Source organism: Cheilinus undulatus, linkage group 3 (genome assembly GCF_018320785.1).
Source record: "Cheilinus undulatus linkage group 3, ASM1832078v1, whole genome shotgun sequence".
In the NCBI taxonomy this organism is placed as follows: Eukaryota; Metazoa; Chordata; class Actinopteri; order Labriformes; family Labridae; genus Cheilinus; species Cheilinus undulatus.
In genome coordinates, this window is record NC_054867.1 from 27146889 (window position 1) to 27173116 (window position 26228).

General features: G+C 39.5%; 1 protein-coding gene across 1 annotated transcript in view; it reads left to right on the top strand.

Annotated features, from left to right (window-relative positions):
* The window catches only part of LOC121504520 (low-density lipoprotein receptor-related protein 1-like), a 167294-nt gene that overhangs the window by 136846 nt on the left and 4220 nt on the right, over positions 1-26228 (top strand). Inside the window, exons 45-87 of the mRNA XM_041779358.1 lie at positions 710-835; positions 1274-1402; positions 5622-5741; positions 5831-5944; positions 6031-6180; positions 6387-6509; positions 6614-6730; positions 7050-7178; positions 7303-7425; positions 7539-7679; positions 9112-9299; positions 9402-9585; positions 9665-9750; positions 9849-9968; positions 10148-10335; positions 11736-11941; positions 12028-12216; positions 12297-12445; positions 12529-12622; positions 12718-12834; positions 12936-13055; positions 13631-13753; positions 14079-14204; positions 14291-14407; positions 16902-17008; positions 17100-17232; positions 17327-17449; positions 17561-17683; positions 17863-18003; positions 18093-18230; positions 18344-18463; positions 20063-20328; positions 20455-20636; positions 20783-20889; positions 20977-21096; positions 22552-22728; positions 22831-22971; positions 23062-23235; positions 23630-23791; positions 23902-24085; positions 24169-24276; positions 25698-25771; positions 25855-25948. Coding sequence (XP_041635292.1) covers positions 710-835; positions 1274-1402; positions 5622-5741; positions 5831-5944; positions 6031-6180; positions 6387-6509; positions 6614-6730; positions 7050-7178; positions 7303-7425; positions 7539-7679; positions 9112-9299; positions 9402-9585; positions 9665-9750; positions 9849-9968; positions 10148-10335; positions 11736-11941; positions 12028-12216; positions 12297-12445; positions 12529-12622; positions 12718-12834; positions 12936-13055; positions 13631-13753; positions 14079-14204; positions 14291-14407; positions 16902-17008; positions 17100-17232; positions 17327-17449; positions 17561-17683; positions 17863-18003; positions 18093-18230; positions 18344-18463; positions 20063-20328; positions 20455-20636; positions 20783-20889; positions 20977-21096; positions 22552-22728; positions 22831-22971; positions 23062-23235; positions 23630-23791; positions 23902-24085; positions 24169-24276; positions 25698-25771; positions 25855-25948 — 5953 coding nt within the window. The remainder of the gene's footprint in view (positions 1-709; positions 836-1273; positions 1403-5621; positions 5742-5830; positions 5945-6030; positions 6181-6386; positions 6510-6613; positions 6731-7049; positions 7179-7302; positions 7426-7538; positions 7680-9111; positions 9300-9401; positions 9586-9664; positions 9751-9848; positions 9969-10147; positions 10336-11735; positions 11942-12027; positions 12217-12296; positions 12446-12528; positions 12623-12717; positions 12835-12935; positions 13056-13630; positions 13754-14078; positions 14205-14290; positions 14408-16901; positions 17009-17099; positions 17233-17326; positions 17450-17560; positions 17684-17862; positions 18004-18092; positions 18231-18343; positions 18464-20062; positions 20329-20454; positions 20637-20782; positions 20890-20976; positions 21097-22551; positions 22729-22830; positions 22972-23061; positions 23236-23629; positions 23792-23901; positions 24086-24168; positions 24277-25697; positions 25772-25854; positions 25949-26228) is intronic.

Genomic DNA, 26228 nt, shown 5'->3' on the forward strand with positions numbered 1-26228 from the left:
GGATTAACTGATGACACTAGGATGAAACTGAACATGTAATCATTCAATTATTTTCAAACATTTATAATAAACTATCAAAAATTGCTTGCCATTGCTAAGATAATATTCACCTTTGTAACTACATATAACACTTTTTCTTGATGACAACATTCAATTAACAGTTAATTGTACTAAAGCAAAAGTTTTTTTAAAGTCTGTTGTTCAATTTGTTCTTTCACATAAACGCTCACAAATAGGAAATGCATAAAAACTGATGGTTTTCTGTGCCAGCCAAGCAGGTAATGAGATGACAGTAGTAATTTAGAAACAACACTAGATCTAAACTTCTTCGTTTTTCTTCATCTCATCTTTTCTTAGCTCAGTGTTTTTATCCTGCCTGTATTTTATTTCCTCTTCCATATCGCTGGCCAACTTCTCCCTCAAGTTGCCTCATTCGTGAACACCCTTGCTCCAATACACAGAGCGACGATACAAGCTGAGAGTCTGCAGTTATAGCTGAAAATCCCATTTAGATTGAGTCACATTGAATTATGCATTCAGCAGAGGCAGAGTCACATAGGCAGATCTGTCTGCCTGCTCATGTGGATACACTCTTGAGAGGACGGGCAGTTCTTTGAGACAGGAGGGTGTATCTGAATTTTTTTTTTTTTAGCGAACTCTCAGGTGTGTGTGTGGCTTACCTCTTGTTGCTCTCCCCATGTCTGCACAGGTGAGTTCTCTCTGTGCCGTGTCAACAACGGAGGCTGTCAGGACCTGTGCTTGCTGACCTCCGAGGGAAGAGTCAACTGCAGTTGCCGTGGTGACAGGAAGCTTTTGGAAGACAATACCTGCATAGGTAATAATCGACACGGACTAAAAGGATTCCTGCAGAAGGCACATGGCACCATTTAACTATAATATTTTACAGTACACAGTTAAATCTGTAGAAACTGGATACAATCAGAATGCCTTTATTATCGTTGTAAAGCTCTGGAACGAAATTGTTTCCCCTAAATGGTTCATAAATACAATAGTGGTATCACTCAGCACATAAAAAATATATAGACAAATAAAAATATCAAGTGAGTATTGCTCTGTCCGTGGATCAGTTAAGGTCCGTTATTATTGCAGTCTAAATGTTAATATCAGACGATCTCCCAAGTGATGTTTAAAGAACTTTTCTAAGCAGATAATTCCAAAACTTACTAGAAAAAAGCTGAAATTAGGTATTAATGGACTAGAATGAGCACTCCACCCTCTCTTCCTGAGTAACTTTTTCTGTTTTTGTTTGCAGCCCTCAACACAACATGTAACAATATCGATGAGTTTGAGTGTGGAAACGGAGACTGTGTTAACTACACTCTGACTTGTGATGGCATGGCCCACTGTAAAGACAAGTCTGATGAGAAACATTCCTACTGTGGTGAGTGTTTTAAACAGTGTCAGTAATTGGGATGTAACAGTATCAGAATCTCACAGTATGATAATACCTAGTCCACAGTAGGCCTGGGCAAAATGTCCTAAGTATCATATCATGGTATTTTTCTTGCCCTTTACAGTGACAGTATTATATTACAATATTACCAAATTAAGATAGATAACACATTTAAATGCATATTCAGGTGCCACAGACCCCTCCTCCTCCTAAAACAAACCTTTAATGGTGGAATGAACTCATGGCTTAAAATGACAGAAAAATGCCGTGTCTTTGTAACTGCTTCAGTACTTTTAAGTTCCACTTCTGTAGTGCTGAAATGTGTCAGTGTGCTTTTGACTATACCATATTTCCTTTAGGGGGGTTCACATTAAAAACACTTAAGAGATAATAACAACTATCGACTTTTACTGGGATGATGAGAAGTGTGTTAATAATTTAACTTCCCTTCAACAGCAGTATCGGATAAGCAAGTGCAGTGTTTCCAACTGCATCTCTGACTTTGTTTAACGCCACAACCTGCTTCTTGAACTCGACATGGACTTAAAGTGGTGTGAAAAAGTATTTGCCCCCTTTCTGATTCCTGAGTTTTTTACAGATTTATCACGCTTAAATGTTTCGGATCATCAACCAATTTTTATATTTCACAAAGACAACCAAAGTAAATAGAAAATGCAGTGTTTGAATGATTATCTAATTTTTTAGAGGGGAAAAAAATCCAAACCTATCTGGCCCTGTGCGAAAAAGTAATTGTCCCCTGAACCTAATAACTTGTTGTGCCACCCTTGGCAGCAATAACTGAAATCCAGTGTTTACGATAACGGCTGATGAGTGTTTCTCATCACTGTGGAGGAGTTTTTACCCACTCTTCTTCACAGAATTGCTTTAACTCAGCCATATTGGAGGGTTTTCCAACATGAACTGCCGTTTAAGGTCACACCACAGCATCTCAGTTGGATTTAAGTCTGGACCCTGGCTGGGCCACTCCAAAACCTTAATTTAGTTTTTCTTGAGCCATTGTGAGGTGGACTTGCAGGTGTATTTCGGGTCGTTGTCCTGCTGCATAACCCAGGAGCGCTTGAGCTTGAGGGCACATACTGATGGCCGGACGTTGGCCTTCAGGATTTTCTGGTAGACAGCAGAATTCATTGTTCTATCAATCACAGCAAGTGGTCCAGGTCCTGACCATTACACTGCCACCACCATGTTTGACTGTTGGCATGATGTTCTTTTTTATCAAATGCTGTGTTATTTTTACGCCTGATGTAATGGGACTCAAACCTTCCAAAAAGTTCAACATTTGTTTTTTCAGTCCGCAGAATATTTCTCCAAAAGTCTTGGGGAATCATCAGGATGTTTCTTGGAAAATGTGAGACAAGCCTTTGTGCTCTTTTTGGTCAGCAGTGGTTTTGGCCTTGGAACTCTCCCATGGGTGCCATTTTTGCCCAGTGTCTTTCTTATGGTTGAGTCATGAACACTGACCTTAACTGAGGCCAGTGAGGCCTACAGGTCTTCGGATGACGTTCTAGTTCACTATTCACTGTTTTCTCCATTTGTGGATAATGGCTCTGACCGTGGTTCACTGGAGTCCCAAAGCCTTGGAAATGGCTTTGTAACCTTTTCCAGACTGATAGATGCCAATTACTTTGTTTTTTCATTTGTTCTTGAGTTTCTTTGGCTTGTGGCATGATGCATTTCTTTTTGAGATCTTGTAGCCTACTTCATTTTGTCTGACAGTTTCTATTTAAATGATTTTTTGATTCAACAAATTCGACGGTAATCAGGCCTGGGTGTGGCCAGTGAAATTGAACTCAGCTTTCCGAAAACTGTGGTTAATCACAGTTAACTCATGATTTAACAAGGGGGGCAATTACTTTTTCACACAGGGCCAGAGAGGTTTGGATTTTTTCCCCCCTTAAAAAATTAAATAATCTTTCAAACACTGCATTTTCCTTTTCCTTGGGTTGTCTTTGAAATATAAAAATTGGTTTGATGATCCGAAATATTTAAGTGTGATGAATCTGCAAAAAACCCAGGAATCAGAAAGGGGGCAAATACTTTTTCACACTACTGTACATCGAGTGAGTTACGAGTCACATAACAATGCACACATTAAACCGACGATGACAGTGAAAAATTCACCAGCAGAAATTTTACCGGTGATGGGTTTGATACTGGTCTACTGCCCACCACTATCCCACAGTATGGTATTCATGGTGGTATCAAAAAAGTCCCCTAAAACAACAAAGAAAGACTTGGAAAAAAGTGACAACAGCACTTTTTAGATTACAATTTTACTTCAAATATTACTCGGTGTGGCCCTCTAGTTAATCTAGTCAATCTGTCATGAAAACATGAAAAAGACACATTTCTATGATTATATTTGATTACTAGTGTTATGAGTAAAATTAGAGATATAATTTACATTAAATGTCTTTAAGAAGTTGTCTATAATAACCTTGATATGCTAGTAAAAATACTTCAATAACCATAAACTTTAATGTTCATTGCACTATAATAAAATACTTTATACTGGTTTTAATTTTGTGTCAAGCTGAATAAATTAAACGTACCATTTACATATGCATGATGAAAGCTATGTCTTTGTTCTGTTTTGAATTAAAACTAGTTGTAATTGTTTTATTGGTAATATTTCACAATTTTTAGTAATTTTGCCCTCTGGTAGTTGGAATATATCCTTTTTAGCCCTCCATCCCTGTTTTAGAGCTTTTGTTTTCCACCTCGGTAAACAGCTGTAGGTCTTTGCTGATATATTTACTGATACACCTTGTGATCTGTTGAGCCCGCACTGTTGTGGGGATTGTGAATGCTTCCTTTAGAGTCTTTTGGCCTGGCCTCACATCTATTCGGAATGATTAGTGGCTCCTTATATTACTCGTATTCCCCATCGAGTGAACCACTGCAGTCTGTCGGTGTCTGCATGTTGTTTTTTTGTTTTGTCTCTTATGTTTCTTTTCACACACACCAGATTTAAAAGTCACCAGAGTCTCCACAATCTCATAAACTTTCTCATTCAGTTTGCCCTAGCCACTTGTAGCATCCACCATTTTTGCGCTTATCAAATGATCGAGTGAAGCACAAAGGATGATGGGTATGCAAAGGCCAACTCTAGTTCCCGCTTCCCTTTGCTCTGCTCCACTAAAACGACATTTTATCCCCTGAAGCCCTCTAGTCTAAAACCATCACATGTCCATGACAGTATGAAAGTGTTCACATTCATCACTCAGGTAGAAGTAAAGATACTAGGGTTTAAAAAGACTTCTGTAGAAGTTGAAGTATCAACTCAAGCTTTTTACTCAAGTAAAAGTGTAAAAGTACTGGTTTCAAAACTACTTAAAGTATAAAAGTAAAAGTAATGTAAAGGGGAAAAAATGCCATTAAGGACAAAAGCTTAGGCCATGCCACAGGGGCCTATAGTTCACTACCCCACCTCCCCAAAAAATATTTTCCTAAAGGCCATAATGACTGTTGTATTAAAATGTTAATGTTGAAAAAATGAAATGCACCTGTTTCAGCCGCATTTATGCCCATTGGAAATGAACGCATTTTAGTACAATGCAAATACGTTCAAGGACCATATATGTATACTACCAACCTCCTCGCTGGTGCTTGGTTGGGACATTTTGCCTGAGTTCTCTTGAGTCTCTGCCACAGACATCTTCGTACTAGGCTACATACTTCTGCTATTTCCTTGCTGGAGTGTGACGTGATTTGTGTTATGTGCGCAGGTGCAATGGATCACATACAAACCAATAGGGTGTCGGAATGGTATTTTGTTTATACTTCTCATCCAACCACAATCAAATTCACTCTATCTGGATGGCGCGATTTATCTGGGTAGGTTTTTGGGGTTTTTTGTGTTTGTTTGAACGATGACAAGCCGGAATGAAAACAAGCTGAAATGAAATAGGAGTAACAAGGCTATTTTTAAAATGTAAGGAGTAGAAAGTACAGATAATTGCTTGAAAATGTAAGGAGTAGAAGTAAGAAGTAGGCTGAAAAATAATTACTCCAGTAATAGATACCCAAAATTTCTACTTAAGTTACTTGACACCTCTGGACAGTATTGAGGTGCTTCTGTCACTAGGATACTGTGAAATTAATGATACTGTTAGATCTCGTGTCAGTAATTTTCATGTTATGAACATTTGTGGACTAACTCTGTATTATCTCCTATGGTTCTCAGTAAACCGTGTGTGTAAGAAGGGTTATAGGCGTTGTGTGAACAGTCGCTGTGTCAGGCATAGCTCCTGGTGCAATGGGCAGGATGACTGTGGAGACAACTCTGATGAAGTCTTCTGTAACAGTGAGTCATTTCCTCTTATTACACAGGCTTCTTCCACCTGATGTCAGAAAAACACTTCTCTTAAGTGGACTCCTCTCTCTGTTTTTCAGCCACACTGTGCTCAGCTGATCAGTTCCAGTGTAGAGACGGAGGCTGTATCTCAAACTCCAGCAAGTGTAACCAGAAAGTGGACTGTGAAGATGCCAGTGATGAGATGAACTGCAGTAAGTTCAAAACAATCCCACAAAGCACCATTAGCACTCTCTCCAAGGCTGAGGACTAAAATCATGCTGCTCTCTTTTTTTCTAAGCTGCCACGGACTGTTCCAGCTACTTCCACCTGGGAGTGAAGGGAGTGACATTTCAGAAGTGTGAGTTCACCACACTCTGCTACGCTCCCTCATGGCTATGTGATGGAGCTAACGACTGTGGAGACTTTTCTGATGAAAGAAACTGCCCAGGTATTTTATCACCTCTGAAATGTATCTGACTTTTTCTAAAAATACCCGGATAGGATGATTCCAAGTGGAACATAAGAATGTTTCCATTCAATCCGTTGTTCTAAAGGAAGAAATGTTCCTTTAAAATCTTTTTTTAATTTTATGTTTTCCTTCATGGTGGCTTAAGTTCTTTTTGTTTTCCTTTTTAAATTTCTTCCACTCTGTAGGGAGCGGGAAAACAAAGTGCCCCACACCCTTCTTTGCCTGTCCTAGTGGTCGTTGTATCCCCATGAGCTGGACTTGTGATAAGGAGAACGACTGTGAGAACGGAGCAGACGAGGCTCACTGTGGTAAGTTTACACTCAAAAATCCAAACAAGCTGAGCTGCAGTGGACTGTTATTTTGATTTACTGCTTGTATTTTGCATTTAATACATTCTTCCTGGACCTTTCAGATAAATTCTGCTCAGCCTCTCAGTTTGAGTGTACAAACCACCGCTGCATTCCCAACCGCTGGGTTTGTGACGGAGCTGACGACTGTGGGGACAGCAGTGATGAGGACAGCAAGTGCAGTACGTTTTTATCAAACTTAATATGTTTAGCTATGAAAATATTTGCATTTTATTCAAAAACTATGGGAAATCTCTTCATTTATAGATAATGTAAATCATCTATCTTTTGCACATTATTCAATGTCAAACTTCTGAAACTTACTGCACAATCAGGTGGTTTATCAACCAGAAAGTCAAGCCTACATTTAGAAAGATAACTTAGCAGTTGTTGCTGAGACACACTTGTAATTGAACATCTACTTGTTTCTGGTGCTTAAAAGTATCTCAATAAACAATCAGGATTCAAAAAATGCTTAGAACTTGTAACTCTTCTTCACAGAGACCAAAACTTGTAGTCCAGAGGCATTCCAGTGTCCAGGCTCACACGTGTGTATTCCTCAGCGCTGGAAGTGTGACGGCGACAAAGACTGTCCTGATGGGGCTGACGAAAGCGTCAAAGCTGGCTGCAGTGAGTTTTATTGGGTTTAAATACGAAACACAAGTTAAAAAAAGGAAAGTAAGATGTGAATTCTTGTTGCATCAGAGGGTTTGATTTTTTCTCGCATTCACTCACAAATATTTTCACGTCTCAGTGTTCAACAACACGTGCAGCAGCAATGAGTTCATGTGCCAGAACCAACAGTGCATCCCCAAGCATTTTGTGTGTGACCATGACAACGACTGCAGTGACGGCTCAGACGAGTCCCAGGAGTGTGGTGAGTGGAGCCATGATCTCTTAGTCCTGATGGGGCCGTTTTAAAAAGCTCTCTCCTCCTTGTTCCTGCTTTTAACAACTTTCTTTTTCCCTCACTTTTTTTCCCTGCTACAGAATATCCTACATGTGGACCCAATGAGTTCCGCTGTGCTAATGGACGCTGCCTCATCCAGAGTTCATGGGAATGTGACGGAGACTTTGACTGCCATGATCACTCAGACGAAGCCCCCAAGAACCCTCGATGCACCAGCACTGGTAAGATCAACACAACCTTTCTTAAATATTTTTTACAAGATCTTAGGGTGGCGCAAGGCTTTGTCTGTTCGGAGGCAGCTAAAATTAGATTTGCAAATATTGTTTAAAACCACGATAAAGCAGTTATTAAGTTGTTTATGCAAAGGTCTTTTGATAAGAAAAGCATGCATAGGTCTTTTTAGGGTTTTATCAGTGAAACAGTAAAAAGCTATGTTGATTTTTTGACTGCATGTGTCACACTGAATATGTCAAGAACAACATGATTTAGACTCAGATTGCTAATTTTCAAAGGTGTTAGCATACAGTTTTTTACAGTAAATGCCAAAGGTTTAAGCTCTAAATATGTTTTGTTTGCTCCATGTCTTGGTCTGCTACATAAGCTGAGAAATAAATTGGTTTCTATTTCTCAGAAGGTGAGGTTTTTTAAGGGCTTCGGTCCAAATGGGTTAAAGTTTATGGAATTAGAATAAACAAAGAAAAAGACCAGTTGACTCAGGTCTGTTGGCCCTGCCTAAAGCTCCACAAGATTATGAGAACATGTGACTGATATTTACAGCCAATATATTGGTTGTAAGAATCAGAGGATTTTTTTCTCTCTAACAATACAATAAAAAGCTAATATCTACCAAAATCATGCCTAATTCGGATGCACAGTATCATACCATACTGTACTATACCGTACTGTATGGTATGGTACCATAGCGTTCCATTTTGTATCATATCATTTTGTATCGCCTTGTATCTTAATGTACTTTGTCCTGTTGTTACTTAACTTCCTGTCTTGTCTTTTGTAATCTGTTTTATCTCACTGTAAACTGTTCTTACTTACCCTCTTATATAAACCAACCTTTATTCATCATATCGTATCCTATCAAATTGTATCACATCATATCTTACTTTTTATACTTTTTATACTTTTTATATTATCAATATTCCAAACAGTCTTTCACCTTTCTTATATTGTTTTAGCTGAATCATATTGTATCCTGTGGTTTGGTATCTTATTGTACAGTATAATAATGTTTGTACTGTATTCTTTATCCCACTGTTTCTTATCTTCATTTCTTTTCTCTTTTTATCATATTGCATCTTCCATTCTTTCTATTCTCATATCTAATCTTCTCTCTTGATCTTGTATCGTGCTGTATTGTATTGTATTGTATCTTAAATCAGGTTGTTTGGGAGAGGTAGACATGGTAATTTATAGGTCTCATTTTTAATGTGACATCTCCGAGCAAGAAAGATGCAGACACCTGAAAGGACAGACTTTAATACAGCACATAGAGAACGCATTAACACAGAAAGATGAAACACTATTACTTGTTATTAACTTCTTGGCAACTGAAGTAAAATCCTGAAGCTCTGCCAGCTGCAGTGGTTGACATTTATACTTCATTCGTTTCTCGTCTCATTTCTTTCTTCCATGGAACAGAAAAGAAATGCAACGACACTGCTTATACCTGCAATAATGGAAACTGTGTCAATGAGACATTACTCTGTGATCGACAAGACGACTGTGGCGATGGCTCAGACGAGCTGAACTGCTTTATTAACGAGTGTCTGAACAGCAAACTAAGTGGCTGCTCTCAGCTCTGCGAAGACCTCAAGATTGGCTTCAAGGTAAATGAACAGCATGAAATTCTGACTTGAGTGATCTATAGAGTTTAAATAAGTATGCACTGTTTGCTTTACCGACTCTGTGTGTGCTTTGCCTCCTCACAGTGCAGATGCCACCCTGGTTTCCGTCTGAAGGATGATGGGAAGACGTGTGTCGACATAGACGAGTGCACAACCACCTACCCCTGCACGCAGCGCTGCATCAACACACACGGCAGCTTTCACTGTCTGTGCGTGGAGGGTTTCCAGCTTAGCACTGAAAACCCCACCATTTGCAAATCTACCTCTGGTAAGGATAACAAAAGATTAATGACTTCAGTTATTTGTTAAAGTAAAGCTACTCAGATGTAATGCCTTTCTCCCTGCAGAGGAGGAACCCTTCCTTATCTTTGCCAATCGCTACTACCTGAGAAAGCTCAACTTAGACGGCTCCAACTACACACTGCTCAAACAGGTAAGAGCCTGTAGATAATAGTCAGGGAAGAAGTCCTGCAAATGACGCTGCAGAGGTTTTTAGTTGGCTGAGATGAACCATCTCCTGTGCTTTGACAGGGTTTGAACAATGCTGTGGCTCTGGACTTTGACTACCGCCAGCAGATGATTTATTGGACGGATGTGACCACACAAGGCAGTATGATCAGACGCATGCACATCAACGGCAGTGATGTACAGGTATGTAGTAAAGAACCTTATTCAAAGTAGATAGTGAACTTCATTTAAATCTTCATCTTCTCTTTACTTTCACTTAAAATGATGAAACAGTTCTATGTTTGCTGTAGGGACAATCTTGGTAAAATAATTAACTATAATTGAGATGCAAAAGATTCAGATTCATTCCTGCTTTTTGTCAGGTTCTCCATCGCACATCACTCAGCAACCCTGATGGTCTGGCAGTGGACTGGGTGGGAGGAAACCTGTACTGGTGTGATAAAGGGCGGGACACCATTGAGGTTTCAAAGCTGAACGGAGCGTACCGGGCAGTTCTCGTCAACAGTGGACTGAGAGAGCCACGTGCGGTGGCTGTGGATGTACGCTACGGGTAAGAGTGACACAACCCAACTTCATTTTGTAAAGCTATGTTTTTTTAGTTTTTGTTTCAGTTAACTCAAAATGATTTTTACATTTTAGTTTTGGTTAATTTATTAGTTTTAGTTAACCATAATAACCTTTGGTACAGATGTGATGAAACAGCTCAGAAGAGTATTTTCCTCATTTTTATATATGGAACTGGACTTATATTCACGACACTCCAAATAATGTTTATTTTTTTACCATTGTAAGTATTATAAGAGCAAATGTACTGGATTTTTCTCATTTACACATATTTTCAGTCTTTATTCTAATGAAACACATAAAACAAATGAGATTGGGTTTCATAAAGGTTTGACCAGTAGGTGGCAGCATGTTTCTGTTCCTTGTCGGCAGGTTTAACAAAAGAAGAAGAGTATTTGCACTTGAATGCAGCAGTTAGTCACTTTGCCCCCTTTTCTCTGACCTGTTGGCTGGAAATCCAGTACAAAACAATATCCAGTGTGGACCCTGGGACAATGCCATGAACACCTGTTTATCTTTCAGATTTATGATGCTTTGGATGAAAGCGTCTGCTTAAAGACAAGTTGAAAAGCCACAGCCTTGTTCTTTGAATCATCATGGACTTCAATAAGTGAATCATGAGTTAGATACCCCTTTAAACAGTTTTAAAATGAAACACTGCAGCGCTGGGCTCAGTGAGAATACTCGTATGTTGCTGTTATTACAGCCATCAAACTAAGAGAGTAGATATCACACATTTGACCTGTTTACTGTATTTAATTAAAACAGAATGAGTGGGAAATATTCAGCGAAGTTACCCAACGGCTCATAATGCTAGAGCAAAACATGCTGATGGCTGTCTCACTATGCTGCACCAATGGTGGCATGTGTTGTGTTGCAGCACAGCACAACGCATGCATAGAGTGGTGATAATGCTGTGAATGGACCATATAAATGGATAGGTGTGACCTGCGGTGTGAAAGAACAACTAGCAAAGCCCTGTACAAGCTGTAGTCGAATTACTATATTACATAGACCCAATTTAACTAAATTATGTAAATTCTATGATCTGATCCATATTTATTTAAATTCGCAGTCAACTTATCTAAATTTTATTCAGTTTAATTACATAAGAGGTATTTATTGGTTTAAGTCAGAATTACTTGACTGAAATGGATGGAAATCTGAAATGTATTTGAAACAGATTATGTTATTTGAGTGTACTTGTGTAGTTGCCCTTTGCTGGTTATTAGAAAGACTTTAAGTCTGAGGGACTTTGGCCTCTTTTTTTGTCAGCTTGATAGTTAATGTTCAAGTTAACAGCCACAAGACATTTAGAAGCTAGGAGGTGTTAAAGTTTATGTTACTGAGACCAACAGTCTAACTAATAAGGCATGTTCCCAACAGGTACTTGTACTGGTCAGACTGGGGTGATAGCCCGCATATTGGGAGGATTGGGATGGATGGTACAAACAGAAGTGTCATTGTGGAGGATAAAATCACCTGGCCAAATGGTCTGACTCTGGACTTTGTCAACGATCGCATCTACTGGGCCGACGCTCGAGAGGACTACATCGCTTTTGCCAGCCTGGATGGATCCAACAGACACACAGGTAATACACAAAACTCAAGTGTAATATTTTCATACCATTTCTTATTGTTTTTACAAATTTTTGATGGTTTCCTTGTACTCCTGTAGTCCTGGTCCAGGATATCCCCCACATTTTTGCTATGACTCTGTTTGAGGAGTACATCTACTGGACAGACTGGGAGACAAAGTCCATCAACAGAGCTCACAAAACTTTGGGAATCAACAAGACTGTGCTGATCAGCACCTTACACAGACCCATGGACGTCCACATTTACCACCCATACCGCCAGCCTGAAGGTAACATCCGATCAGCACATATTTTTTCTACCACATGCTTAAGTGTGATGTCTACATGTGAACATTTCCTTGTTCTTCAGTGGCTGGCCACCCCTGTCAAATCGACAATGGCGGCTGCAGTAACCTGTGTCTGCTCTCACCTGGAGGCGGCTACAAATGTGCCTGTCCCACAAACTTCTATTTAGCAGGAGATGGCAGACAGTGCTTGTCCAACTGCACTGCAAGTCAGGTGAGTTAGAGATTAGATTCATGCTCTTGTTGAAGACATAGCCTTTATTAAAATATTGATTTTATGATTGCATTTCTTTTCAGTTCGTCTGCAAAAATGACAAGTGCATTCCATTTTGGTGGAAGTGTGACACAGAGGATGACTGTGGGGACCGCTCAGATGAGCCAGCAGACTGCCGTAAGTGAATGCAGCCTGAATTAAGTGGTCTTAATATGGTCTTATATTATATTGTCTGATTATGGTTAATAATGTGCTTTGTAATGTCAATTTAGCTGAATTCAAGTGCAGACCAGGACAGTTCCAGTGTGGTACAGGCATCTGCACTAACCCTGCCTACATCTGTGATGGAGACAACGACTGCCAGGACAACTCTGATGAGGCCAACTGCGGTACAGACACTTAGATACTCTTACATCATTGAAATCTTATCCTCAGGTGTAGCTACCTGTTTTGTCTGGTAACATCACTTTTTGTCTCCTCATTTCTCTAGACATCCATGTGTGCCTGCCAAGTCAGTTTAAGTGTTCCCACCCAAGTCGCTGCATCCCTGGCATCTTCCGCTGCAATGGACAGGACAACTGTGGCGAGGGCGAGGATGAGAAAGACTGCCGTGAGTCTCTTTGCCCTCCTGGCTCCCTAAGATTCTGTTTGTTTTTTGGTTTTTTTTTGAAGCAGTGTAACGATTTTGATTTTTGTTAAAACAGTACCAGTATTTTGTTCATTTTGAACTAGTTTTGTTTAATTTTAAACTGGACTTAATTTTGTGCAAACAGGATTAACCCAGCTGTTTATATTGACCCCTCAGCATGCCTTTTCTCCCCAGTCTCTAGCTAAAGTTTCTACTTACATACTAAATCCTAAAATCTACTGAGCAGATAGAAAATTGAACACTTTCATACTCCTTAGAGGTTGCCTGTCCATTCCTGACCTTTCCTTTGGGGATACCCTCAGGCTAAATGATGTTGCATAATATAATTGCCATGACATTTGCTGAGCTGCACAGAGGAAAATAACATGACCTGTTCAATCAGGCCTTCCTGAGGTCAAAATTAACATTTTAGCACCTTTAGCAGAATAAGCATTGTATTATAAAGACAGCAGAGCCTTTAGAAATGTAGTCACTTTTACTTGTTTAACTTTATAATTCTAAGTATTAAGAGGAGTACTTGTCTGTCTCTTCTGCAGCGGAAGTGACATGTGCCCCAAACCAGTTCCAGTGTGCTATCACCAAGCGCTGTATCCCACGAGTGTGGGTGTGTGACAGGGACAACGACTGTGTGGATGGATCTGATGAGCCTGCCAACTGCAGTAAGAAACAACTGTGCTGGATAAATCCTAGATCTTATTTCATGTCTTTAAATGTTTTATAATAATGTGTCCTGTATTTTGTGGGTATGTATAACTGCTTATTGTCTACTGGACACTTTTCCACTGTGCTGTTACCTTTATTAGCCAAAACCCTCTTACATTTTTTATTTGCTGCTTAATTTGTTTCTATTTTTTTTTTGTGTTTTGATTTTAGTATTGACCCTTTTAAATAGAACCTACCCTGCAACATGTTTAAACCCTTTTAAGGGTGACTCTAAATACCTTGAATCTTGATTTTTGATCCTGTCTATTCTTTTTTTCACAGCTCAGATGACCTGTGGGGTGGACGAGTTCCGCTGTAAGGACTCCGGCCGCTGCATACCCGCACGCTGGAAGTGTGATGGAGAGGACGACTGCGGAGATGCTTCAGATGAACCCAAAGAGGAGTGTGGTAAGTATGGGGTTGATGTGAAATATAAGGAAAGAAGAATGGGCACACAGCCATGCTAATGTTAATTATTTCTGTTTGATGTCCAGATGAGCGGACGTGTGAGCCGTACCAGTTCCGCTGTAAGAACAATCGCTGTGTGCCGGGCCGCTGGCAGTGCGACTATGACAACGACTGTGGAGATAATTCTGATGAAGACAAGTGTGGTAGGTCCTCACTGGTTTTACACCAAACAACCAACGCCTTTTTCGGGGAAAACCATAAAACGAAACATAAAAGCATAAAGCTACAGGAAAAATTGGGAAACCACTGCAAAAGTTTATTTATCCCTGGTTGTACTGTGCATAGGTTTGTTTTTGATGAAAACAAACTTTTTTTTAATTCAATGCATTCAACATACATATTTCCCAGCTTAAGAACCTCCAAATAAAATATTCTCACGGAGGTGTTTTATCTGCAGAAAATGACAACTTAAGCCAACAGTTAAATGCAGTATTTCTCAAACTTTGAATAATTCTGTGAAACAAGATCCTATTCATTCATTTATTTTTTGTTTTTGTTTTTGTTTTTTTTTGTTTTTCTTTTTAAGCATGCATAATAGACTTTAACACAGTGACTGGTGAAATGACCTCCTGTATGAGCCCTCTTTTTATTTTTCTGGCGTTCTTGTGCGGTCAGTGTCACATAGTAGTTCTTTTACAATATATAACTACAGTACATCAATACTGAGGGGGAAAAGAAGAACAATTAGGAGAGAGACAATTTATACTTAGATATTGGGGTAAAAAATGTGATATGAAGAAGAAATGTTATGATAAGGGGATCTGATGGAAAAAAGAGAGAAAGAGAGGAAAAGAGGAAATAATAAAAGGAAAAGTAATGAAAAAATATTTTTAAAGAACTGATATGTAAGATATCATTGTATCTGGTATTTATACAGTTATCTGTACTGTGTCTTACAACTAGAATACAGAATACAGATTTACTTAAATATCTGACCATAAACTGTACGAAGGGGATCCATTCTATTACATATATTTATAAAATACATAATAAGAGTCTTCTATAGTTGGAGCTGCTGGCTTGCACCTTTTTTTGTTCTTGCCTTCCAGGCATTAATACTGCAAACAAGTACTTAGTTTTCTTATTTGTAGATGACAGTTAGATTCAAACAAAAGTTGCTTATAGTTAAAAGTCTAGTTTGTCCCAAATATACTCGTTAATAAATGGTGGATATCAAATCAGAACCTGTTGACTTTAGGACAGGCCCAAAACAGATGTTAATGATTGGCTTCCTGTACTGTAAGACCAAACAGTTGAAGGTTTAAAAGATGAGTTGTGTTACCTTCAAAATCCAAAATAGCTATTTCAGTTCTGTTCCTCTAAGTTGATTGAACACATTGTTTAGTTTTAAGTGAACAGTACACAATTATTCTAAGTATTTTTTGTCTTTGTACTTAAAATATTTCACCGTCATCTCTTAAAAGGAACCCTGCATGTTCAGACAAATTCACCTCATTGGATAGATATTTGTATCTCTCATATGTATATTGAACAAAAACTCACTAGATAACTGCATTTTGAGTAAATTTGAGCTTAAACTCACTAGGAGGCGGCCTTGTTTGGTCTACACTGGTAGTGTGACATGACTTGGCCAGAGCGCTCCTCACCATACTTTGACTTAACCAGCTTATATGCAAGTCCCACAAATTTTGAGATTCGATGTTTGTCTCTTTTTTCCGTGCACCATGAGCAGTTGGTGGTCAAAATAGACAGGAAAATGATACATTGAGAGCAAATACGTTCATATACTTTGGTAGAGTATTTTTGAAATCTGTTTCTTGACAATCTGTTTTTTTTTTTACTTTGGAAGAGCTAAGATATTAGTTTCTGGTGGAATCATTTTTAACACTCGTTTATAAAAAGAAATAAAACACTCAAAATATCCTCTAAATCTCTCTACCTATAGACTGCATCTTTTTTTTGTTCTTACCAGTTGTCTTTTTGCAAATAAAATACCTAAATGCCTAAATTTTATTTCCAAGTTGGGATAAAATGTAAACAATGAAAACTAAGAATATTAATTTTATACTAGGAAAAACCTTTGAATAGAAGAAATTGCATACTTTGCAGTGGTCTTGTTTATTTCCTGAGCTGTATTTACTGTTTAGATTCCAGAGGCTTATATTGGTAAGCGATGTATCACATTTCACTGTGTGTCTGTCGGTTTAAACTTTTGATTTCTTTTTGCGTTAATTGGTTCTCTGCCCATAAGCACATCTCACATCATCTCATGTCTATTTTGCATTTCACACTGGCCTGTCGATGTGAGCCAGAGGTAGGTGTTTTCACACTTTCAGCTCCACCGTCTACATCCTCAGCTTCCCCAGTATTTCCAGTGTCCCCAGCTTGTTTTTGTTCCTTTCCTTTATAGTCTTTCCGGCTCCTTTAGCTCCTCCGCTCCATAAGATCCAGACTGTTGTTCCATCCCAACCTCTGTTCCCCATATGTCAATCCTGTGATTGGAATTATCTGCCTTGTTGTTTGATTTATTGTCTGATTTAAACAGAGCACGGCGTATTCTTTGAGCTCTTCTCCCTCCTATCTTTACTCTTTCCCTTCCACCTCTTCTTGCTCCCTTCCACTTCTCTCCATCTGTACTGAATCACGCTCTTCTAAGCTGCCTTTTTCTGTCCTCAGTGCCACGTCAGTGCTCAGAGAGCGAGTTCGCCTGCACAAACGGGCGCTGCATTGCCGGACGCTGGAAGTGTGATGGGGACCATGATTGTGCTGATGGGTCGGACGAGGTATTATCATCCTTTTCTCTCCTGATCAACAATCTGCTTTAAATTTAACAGATTTGAGGCACTAACAAAATAAGTGTTTCTTTTTGTCCAGAATGGCTGTGATGTGAAGTGTGACAGTGATCAGTTCCAGTGCAAAAATGGCCACTGCATCCCAATCCGCTGGAGGTGTGATGCTGACGCTGACTGTGTGGATGGCAGTGATGAGGAGAAATGTGACAGTGGTGGTAAGAAACACATGTGAAGAGGAGGATTAGTTAGCACCAGATTATACTGTTAATATACAAACGTGTATATTCTTCTTTGACTGTTGTATTTTAGTGGGTAGACACTGCCCCCTGGATGAATTCCAGTGCAACAACACTCTTTGCAAACCTTTGAGCTGGAGGTGTGACGGCGAGGACGACTGTGGAGACAACTCAGATGAGAATCCAGAGGAGTGTGGTAAGATTTTATTTGAAAAGCTTCATAAGAACTAGAGGAAATACAGTATTTCCCCATGTTTGAATCCAGCTTTCTCTCTTTTTGAGTGTTTCTCTTCTTCTGTCTCTTTAGCTAAATTCCAGTGTCCACCAACAAGGCAGTTTCGCTGTCATAATGATCGTGTATGTCTGCCATTATCAAAGCGCTGTGATGGTGTCAACAACTGTGGAGACAACAGCGATGAAACCAACTGCCGTGAGTTTGTTTGCTCTGAGAACAAGGACAGATGGAGGCTTTCTAGCTAACCTTAAAATCATCTTTATAATTAAAGATTGTGTTGTATCAATGCTGTAATGGGATCTAACTTCCTATCATGGACTAAGCTGACTTCTGGGTATAATATTTAGGGTCCTAACCTCTCTGTCACTCCTCAGAGCTGCCTCCCTCTAAACCAATATGTCAAAAAGACGAGTTCCAGTGCGCCAATGGTCGTTGCATCAGCTCCGTGCTTCGCTGCAACTACTTCAACGACTGTGAGGACTATGGTTCTGATGAAATCAACTGCAACAAGAAGGGTGTGTTGTGTCTCAAGACAGTCACCTTAACGATAGTTTACACCCACATGTCGATGAGTGTGACCATAAATGTATCTGTTTGCTTGCAGATACGGAGCTGAATGACTGCCGTAGCAACAGGACAGTGTGTGGAGACGGAGATGAAGCTCACTGCGTGGTGAACGGCACAGACTCATTCTGCTCCTGCAAACCTGGCTTCCAGTCCAATGGGCGCAACAGATGTGAAGGTATAGTTCTATCTGCTCACTTTCTTTTTTTTTTTTTTTTTTTTAATTAAAATCTGTTTTTGAGGACTGAAAATGAGGACATGTGAATCATGAGCTCTTGTGGTGTTTTACAGATAAGAATGAGTGTAAGCAGTTTGGTATCTGTTCCCACATCTGCAACAACACCAAGGGTTCCCACAAGTGCAGCTGCCACAAGTACTTCATCAGGATCAACGACACCTGCAAAGCTGATGGTGGGTACCTCAACTACAAGTAACCCATGTTCTAAACATGTCTTTATCTATGTTTTTACAAGGTGCAACATTTTACAACATTTCACTTTAGTATTATTGTTTTACTGCAAACATCTGTCTTTAGATTTCCTACATTTTAAAATTAGTTCATTTCCTTAGCTTTAGTCTGTTTTTTTTTTCAGTTGTATTTTTTTCTCATTACATACTAACTTAACAAAATCATGTGGCTAATCCAAGGCATGGCCAGGTGATACCCAGGCTATAATTTGCTACATTGCCTATTAAAAGTATTCACTCCCTTGGATGTTTTACCCTTTTATTGATTTTCTAAATAAACTATGGCCAACATAATTTTCTTTTTAACTGAAAAATAACTAAAAACCCTCCTTAATGTCAAAATGAAAACAGATTTCTACAAAGTTATGTAAATTTAACAAAAACATGTCATGTAAAACAAGTGACTGCATAAATATTCACCCTATTAACGTGACTGACCTAATTCAACAGAGGTCAAGCCAGCTGGTGCACGTCGTCTCACAGTTAGTGAAATGGGGATCACCTGAGTGCAGTCAGTGTGTCTCAAATGATTGTAATTTAAAGACACCTGTGTCTGGAAGGCCCAGTCACTGGTTAATCAGGATTTATGGATACCATTACACCATGAAAACAAAAGAACCCTCCAAAAGATGTCCAAGGCATTGAGCATCCCCCAGAGTTCAGTAAAATCCATCATCAAGAAATGGAAGGAATATAACACTGGTGTAAATCTGCCTAAATCAGGCCATCCTAAAATCTGAGTGAATGTGCCAGACAAAGACTAGTGAGAGAGGCTACCAAGACACCTATGACTACTCTGAAGGAGTAACAAGCTTCAGCAGCTGAGACTGGAGAAACTCTACATACAACTGTCGCCCTGGTTCTTCACCAGTCAAAGCTTTATGGGAGAGTGGCAAAGAGAAAGCCAGTGTTGAAGAAAACTCATTAAATCTCAACTAGAGTTCGTTAAAAGGCATGCGGGAGACTCCATGGTCAAGTGGAAGAAAGTTCTCTGTTCTGATGAGACCAAAATGGTATTTTTGACCGTCCACCATGTTTGGCGGACACCAAACTCAGCACATCACATCACTCCCACTGTGAAGCACAGTGGCAGCATCATGCTGTGGGGATGCTTCTCTGCAGCCAGCCCTGGAAGGCTTGTAAAGGCAGAGAGTAAAATGAATGTGGCAGAAATCCTTGGGAGAATATTTATTTTCCAGCAAGACAATGATTCAAGCATACAGAGGAGGCAACAGAGAAATTGTTTAAAGACACAAAGGGGAGTGTTCTGGAGTGGCTGAGTCAAAGCCCAGACCTCAGTCCAATGGGAAATTTGAGGTTGCTCGATCAACCTGACAGAGCTTGAGCAGTTTTGCAAAGAAGAATGGAGTAGAACTGCAGTGTCTAGATGTGACCCATCCAAACAGACTCAGTGTTGTGATTCCAGGACAGAAAGAGAGCATGAATCCCCCCCCAGAAGAAGTGTACCTCTTGTATTAATTCTGTACCCTGAGTTTTGCACAACTGTCTGAACGTTTTCTTGTCCCTGCTCTTCATCTCCAGCTCCCAGACAAGTGCTCTACATTGCTGATGACAACGAGATCCGCAGCCTCGACCCTTCAATGCCTAACTGGCGCTATGAGCAGATCTTCCAGGGTGACGCCAATGTGCGCATTGATGCTATGGATCTACATGTCAAGACCAACCGCATCTACTGGACAAACTGGCACACAGGACGCATTTCATCCTATGATCTACCTTCATCTTCCTCCTCACCAAATAGCAACCGTAACCGTCGGCAAAGTGACTCCAGGGTTACTAACGTGGAGGTGAGTATGGAACCCTTAATGTGTTTCTGCTTGTGCATTGGCAGAATCTATCTAAAACAAGCCTAGAAATCTTCTGTATCCATATTTGGCATGTCAAAGAGGTATTTCTCTTCTCCTGCTGTGTAGATTCCTGATCTGAAGATGCCCCGGGGCATTGCTGTGGACTGGGTCGCAGGGAACTTATACTGGACTGACTCTGGTCGAGATGTCATCGAGGTTGCCCAGCTAGGTGGAGGACGGCATCGAAAAACTCTGATCTCAGGCATGATCGATGAGCCTTATGCCATTGTAGTGGACCCCCAGAGAGGGTAAGTGGTTCTAAGGAGACTAAGGGCTGGGGACATATGTAAACTTAGCCAGCTTACTAACTTAGTAGAACACAGAAAGAAAGCAAATGTTTAAAGGCATTAACAGCAGCAGTAAATGGTGTGTTAACTCATATAATCCTCTTTAGGAAAATGTACTGGGCAGACTGGGGGAACCATCCAAAGATTGAAACAGCTGCTATGGACGGGACCATGAGAGAGACGCTGGTTGAGGAAAACATCCAGTGGCCAACTGGTAAAACAACCGCAATAATATTATTAAATATAAATGTTTTTCTTAAATCTTCCAAACCTTTTCTAATACTTCTCTCTGTTTGTAAAGGTCTAGCGGTGGACTACTTTAATGAGCGTCTGTACTGGGCTGATGCTAAACTCTCCCAGATCTGCAGTGTGAGGCTGAATGGCAGCGATGCAGTCGTGGCTGTGAACAGCATCAACAACAGTTGAGTAGCAAACACTTACGCTGGCATCATTTGTGTTGTAATCAAACACTTTTTAAGAAGTACACCCTATGAAATATTGTTTTGTGCAAATATCCCATGAACAAGGGTAAATATAGTAGTATTAAGTTCTTTACATTACAAAAAATACAAAGCGTGGAGCCAATTGTAAAGAGCTTCCATAGAGGCTGCTTTGGTTTTTAGGCTGTTTTCACTTTGTTCTTTCATTCTTTTGGTTGAGTTGGCTGTATCCTTTTTTTTAAACAAAAACCTCTTTCCTTGTTATATAGTAAAGTTTCTTTTCTGGTTGTCTGATGACTACCAAAAGTCAATTTTACACCAGCTTGCACTTCCATTCTGATGGCAAAGACTTCTTTGTAGTTGCCATCAGAATTGACTATTCCATCCATGTGCATTTATACACATTCACACTAGGATTGGGTGGTATTCTTGTGTTAATACCGTCAATCCCTCCCCAAATTTTACAGTATTTCCGCCAGATGTTTTCAAAACCACATTATACAAGCACATGCTGGCAGGCATGTGCAATCACAGCAAGGAGAGTAAACATATGCCTCAACAGGTGCTTCATTCATTCCTTTAGCAGAATGCTTTGGCTTAAAAAAAACACTGATTTTCATCAGGCAACATTTCAGGAAAGCTAGAAGTGATTTATAGTTGAAGCATTTTTTCCACATGTAAGAGGTAAACTAAGTTACATCAGGACAGAAGGTCAGATAGATTTGCACATATTAACAGAAATCATGGTATACCACTTATAAATATTTAATACAGTGTTTTTTGGGTAAAATATTTTTTTGTTTAGGGCTACTTTGTTTGGATCAACACAAAAAATATTAAAATTTATGTTAACTTTGGCTTCAAGGCACCATTTTTGTGTCTGTTTTCTTAGATACAATTAGGGGGAGCTCAAAGGAAAAAAGGTCGGGAACCACTGTCATAGATAATATAGACTGATATTTTCAAACTCACATTTTAAGTAAATCTTAATCTCTAAAGCTCTCCTTTGAACCACTCAGGTCCCTAGAACCCTTATCAGAGAAACAGAGCTGTCTTCAGTAAAAATGTTCATAGTGAGGACATAGTGCTGCAATTTGTAGATGGCAGATAATATGGAAATTTTTATGTAATGATATGATTTTATTTATTTATTTATTTATTTATTTAATGAATTTGCGCACATATAGGATTACATAAAATTGAATAAGAAAAAAAACGTATCTAAAAAAATGTGTCAGGAGAGGTCTAGAAGCCATCAGGCTTATGCAAGGGACCTCACCTTTCAATAAGACAAAAAAGAGAACAATCAGAATTTCAGTGAGAACACAAACTAATGCATACACCTACATATGTTCATCCATGTGTAAATATATATATATATGTGTAATGTTTACTTTCAGTGAATCCTCCATAAAGTTTCCTCTGTTATTACTCAGAACTAAATCACCCATTCAGCATTGATGTGTTTGAGGACTTCATCTATGGCGTCACCTACACCAACAACTATGTCTTCAGAGTGAACAAGTTTGGTAAAGGTCCCATTGAGAACCTGACCACTGGAATGAACCACGCCACAGATATAGTCCTGTACCACCGCTACAAACAACCTGAGAGTGAGTAAAAACATTTACAGTTAAACACAGACAGCTTAGAGGAAAATCTTAAAATGGAAGTATACTTTCTTTATTTCTAATTCCTCTCCCTGTCTTTTCCAGTGACTAATCCTTGTGACAGGAAGAAATGTGAGTGGCTGTGTTTGTTGAGCCCCAGCGGACCTGTCTGCATCTGTCCTAATGGGCGCACGCTGGACAACGGCACATGTGTGGAGCTGCCCCCTCCCACTCTGTCTCCTATCTGTGAGTTAACACACATTTCCAAGCACAGACTGTACACAGACACTAGCAGCTAAATCTTCCTCATGAACTTAAACGCTCAACCATCCACAGCGCCCCCAAGTGGCCCCTGCTTGGTGCAGTGTATGAACGGTGGCAGCTGTTTCCTGAACGCACACAAGCAGTCTAAGTGTCGCTGCCAGCCAAACTATGGAGGAGATCGATGTGAGATTGATCAGTGCAGAGACTACTGCAAGAATGGAGGCACATGCACACCCTCCCCAACCGGTAAAAGAAGAGTTTTTGTGTTTTGTCTCATGCTAGTAATGTAATTTATATTCAGCAGTGCTTAAACAGTTTTGTTGTGCTATACAGAGTATAAGTATCTTTGCAGGCCACCTTTATGCTTTTTTCCCAGTTGTATGGCATATCCTGTCTTTCTTATCATCCCACTGAGCCTCTTATCAGTTTACAGAACAGAAACTTGCATACAATTTTAACCGGGGTATAATCTTCTTTTTATTTACACAAATTTGAAATATTCACTGAAATACCTTAACAGTGCATACTGGATATATATTCTGCATAAGAGCAACTGAAACAACCAAATTCTTCTACCCATGGATGAATATAATACAGCTGATTCTGATTATCCTCTTCATGCATGTCTTTCCCTCCACAGGTTCTCCTACCTGTCGATGCCTTATTGGTTTTACAGGACATAACTGTAACCTACGCACCTGCAAGGATTACTGCAAAAATGGAGGCAACTGCACAGTCAGTGCAGGAAACCAGCCAACCTGCCGCTGCCCTGCAGACTTCCAGGGTGACCAATGCCAATACAGTGAGTGTTCCCCTCAGAAACATCAAGTACAGTCACAAATAAAATCAAACTCCCCTCAATGCGTCTGGTAAGCATTCCCCTCACACCTATCTGTGTGTTTGTGTGTGCAGGGAGCTGTGAAGATTACTGCCAGAACAAAGGGACGTGTCTGCAGAGGGAAAATGGCTCCAAACTGTGTCGCTGTCTGCCTCAGTACACAGGCAGCAAGTGTGAGGTCGACAAGTGTCACTACTGTCGAGACGGAGAGTGTATCCCCAGCAATAGTTTTACATCTACAGGAGATTTCACCTGCCGGTAAGAGAACACACAAAAACACACCAACAAATACAGATTATTCATTGTTTTCCCATGGTAGTAATATTTTCTGTTCTCTGTAGCTGCTCGAATGGGAGAATCCAGCCCAGCTGTTACACGTGTGATACAAATGAGTACTGTGCAAATGGCCAGTGCTCCATTAACCCTCTAACGTGGCTTCCAGAGTGCAAGTAAGAAGCAACATTTTTATCCAGAACATTTCAAATTTAGTCTGTTTTTACAGAAAACACACAGCAGAGTATGGAAACACAAAAGCATGTCTGTGGCGAGAAATCTGTAATTGACTGACATGAAAACCACACTCAAAAGACACAAAATTACCAAAAAAAAAAAAAAACACCTAAATACCATTGTTCAGAAGAAACTACAGATGGATATGCGTAATGTAGGGTAGAAAATACTGAAAATGACACAAAAATAAATTATTTAAGTGGAAATCTTTAAGAAAAGGATTTTTACAGCAGAGAATTTTAAATCTGCCATTTGAAAATAATTGTCTGCAATAATGGAGTGGGAGGGTTTGATTTTGAAGGTTGACCATCATAAGGGGAAATCTCAGATGCTTTGAACATAGTCAAAGACTTTCATGTAAATAAAGGGGAAACATATTATGTTTTTCTTATCTGACAGACAGATAACACTAATAGTTAAATTCAGAAGCAAAGTACAAATGAGTATCAGTTTTCTACAAGAAATATGAATAAAAAAAATACTGCAAGCTTAATTAAAGCTCCTGTGGATAGATTTTGCTTGTAATGAAACAGACTGAAATAAATCCTTAATTTCAGTTTAGTTTGAATTTGTTTTTACTGTTAGTTCATTAGTTGAGTTTAGTTTTTATTCTGCAAAAATGCTTGGTTTTAGTTCAGCTTTTATTAGTTTAAGTGTTAGTTTAAGTTCTTTCAGCAATATTGGATACTTGTCAGAGGGGAGAACCCAAAGGGCTCTTCACTTTTCATATTATTCACTCAATTTTGATGTTTGTATACAACTCCAGACCTAAACCTACCATTGTGTGAAGTCTTCTTCAATCAAATCGGGTGATTTTACTCTCTCCAGACTTGGGTGTACATGTCACTCAGCCTGTGCTGTCACAACTAAAACTCAGGAAATGTTGTCTTTAACTTTATTTTAGTTAGTTTTGGAAGCACAGAATTAAGTTTCAGTGAGTTTTTGTTCTTCTTTAGAGCTTGGTTTTTATTTTTTCCAGGTAACTAAAATGATTTGAAGTTTTAGTTAGTTTTATTGAACTACAGTATATTTGCAAGCCACTTTGTTCAAAAGGTGACACAACCAAAAGTTCCTAAAGACAAACCAATATGACTGAAAAAGATGAATTCCTGTTTCCTGACTGCCATCTCATCTGAAGATTAGAAAAATTAAAGGGAGCGAGAATTTTAAATAGGGATGGATCAGGTGAGTTGAATCAGCTAGTCAGGTGGTGACAAAAAAATTTAACAGATGGTGAGAAAAGGTGGTTAGAAAAATGAGGAAAGGTAGCAGTAAAAGTAAGAAATGTGGTTCTTTACTACAACAATGTATTGTTTTGTACTGATATGTCCTTTTTCTCTCCCTGTGATTGTCCGTGTAGATGTTCACCAGGATGGGAAGGGCTTCGCTGTGAGTCTGTAGCCAGCACTGGTGTTGAACCAGGTTCAGGTGGACGTAAGTTGACTTTTGCATCATTAATTGAATTTTCTGCATTGAAATAATTTAGGACAACTCTAATAGGATTTGTGTTTTTACAGGAACAGCCTCCATCGTAATCCCAGTCCTGCTGCTGTTGCTGCTGATTCTTCTAGCTGCAGGGGCATTGTTCTGGTACAGAAGACGGATCAGAGGGTGAGTTACAGCAACACTGTTAAAAACAACCTACATTAAAGACCTCTTTTTTTCTTCCTTCTTCCCTTCCTACCACTCGTCTACACTTTTCCTCTCCTTCCTGTAATGACATCTCCTCTGCTCCTCAGGTCTAGCCGGCCCGGCAAAACCGGCTCCAGGCGTTTGCGGTAACTGTTGCCAGGGTTACACTCTACTTTCTTCCATAACCTCATTTGATTCTGCATTCTTCTGCTCTCTCTCTCTCTCTCTTTCTCTGTTTCTGCTGTACCCATAAGTCTTG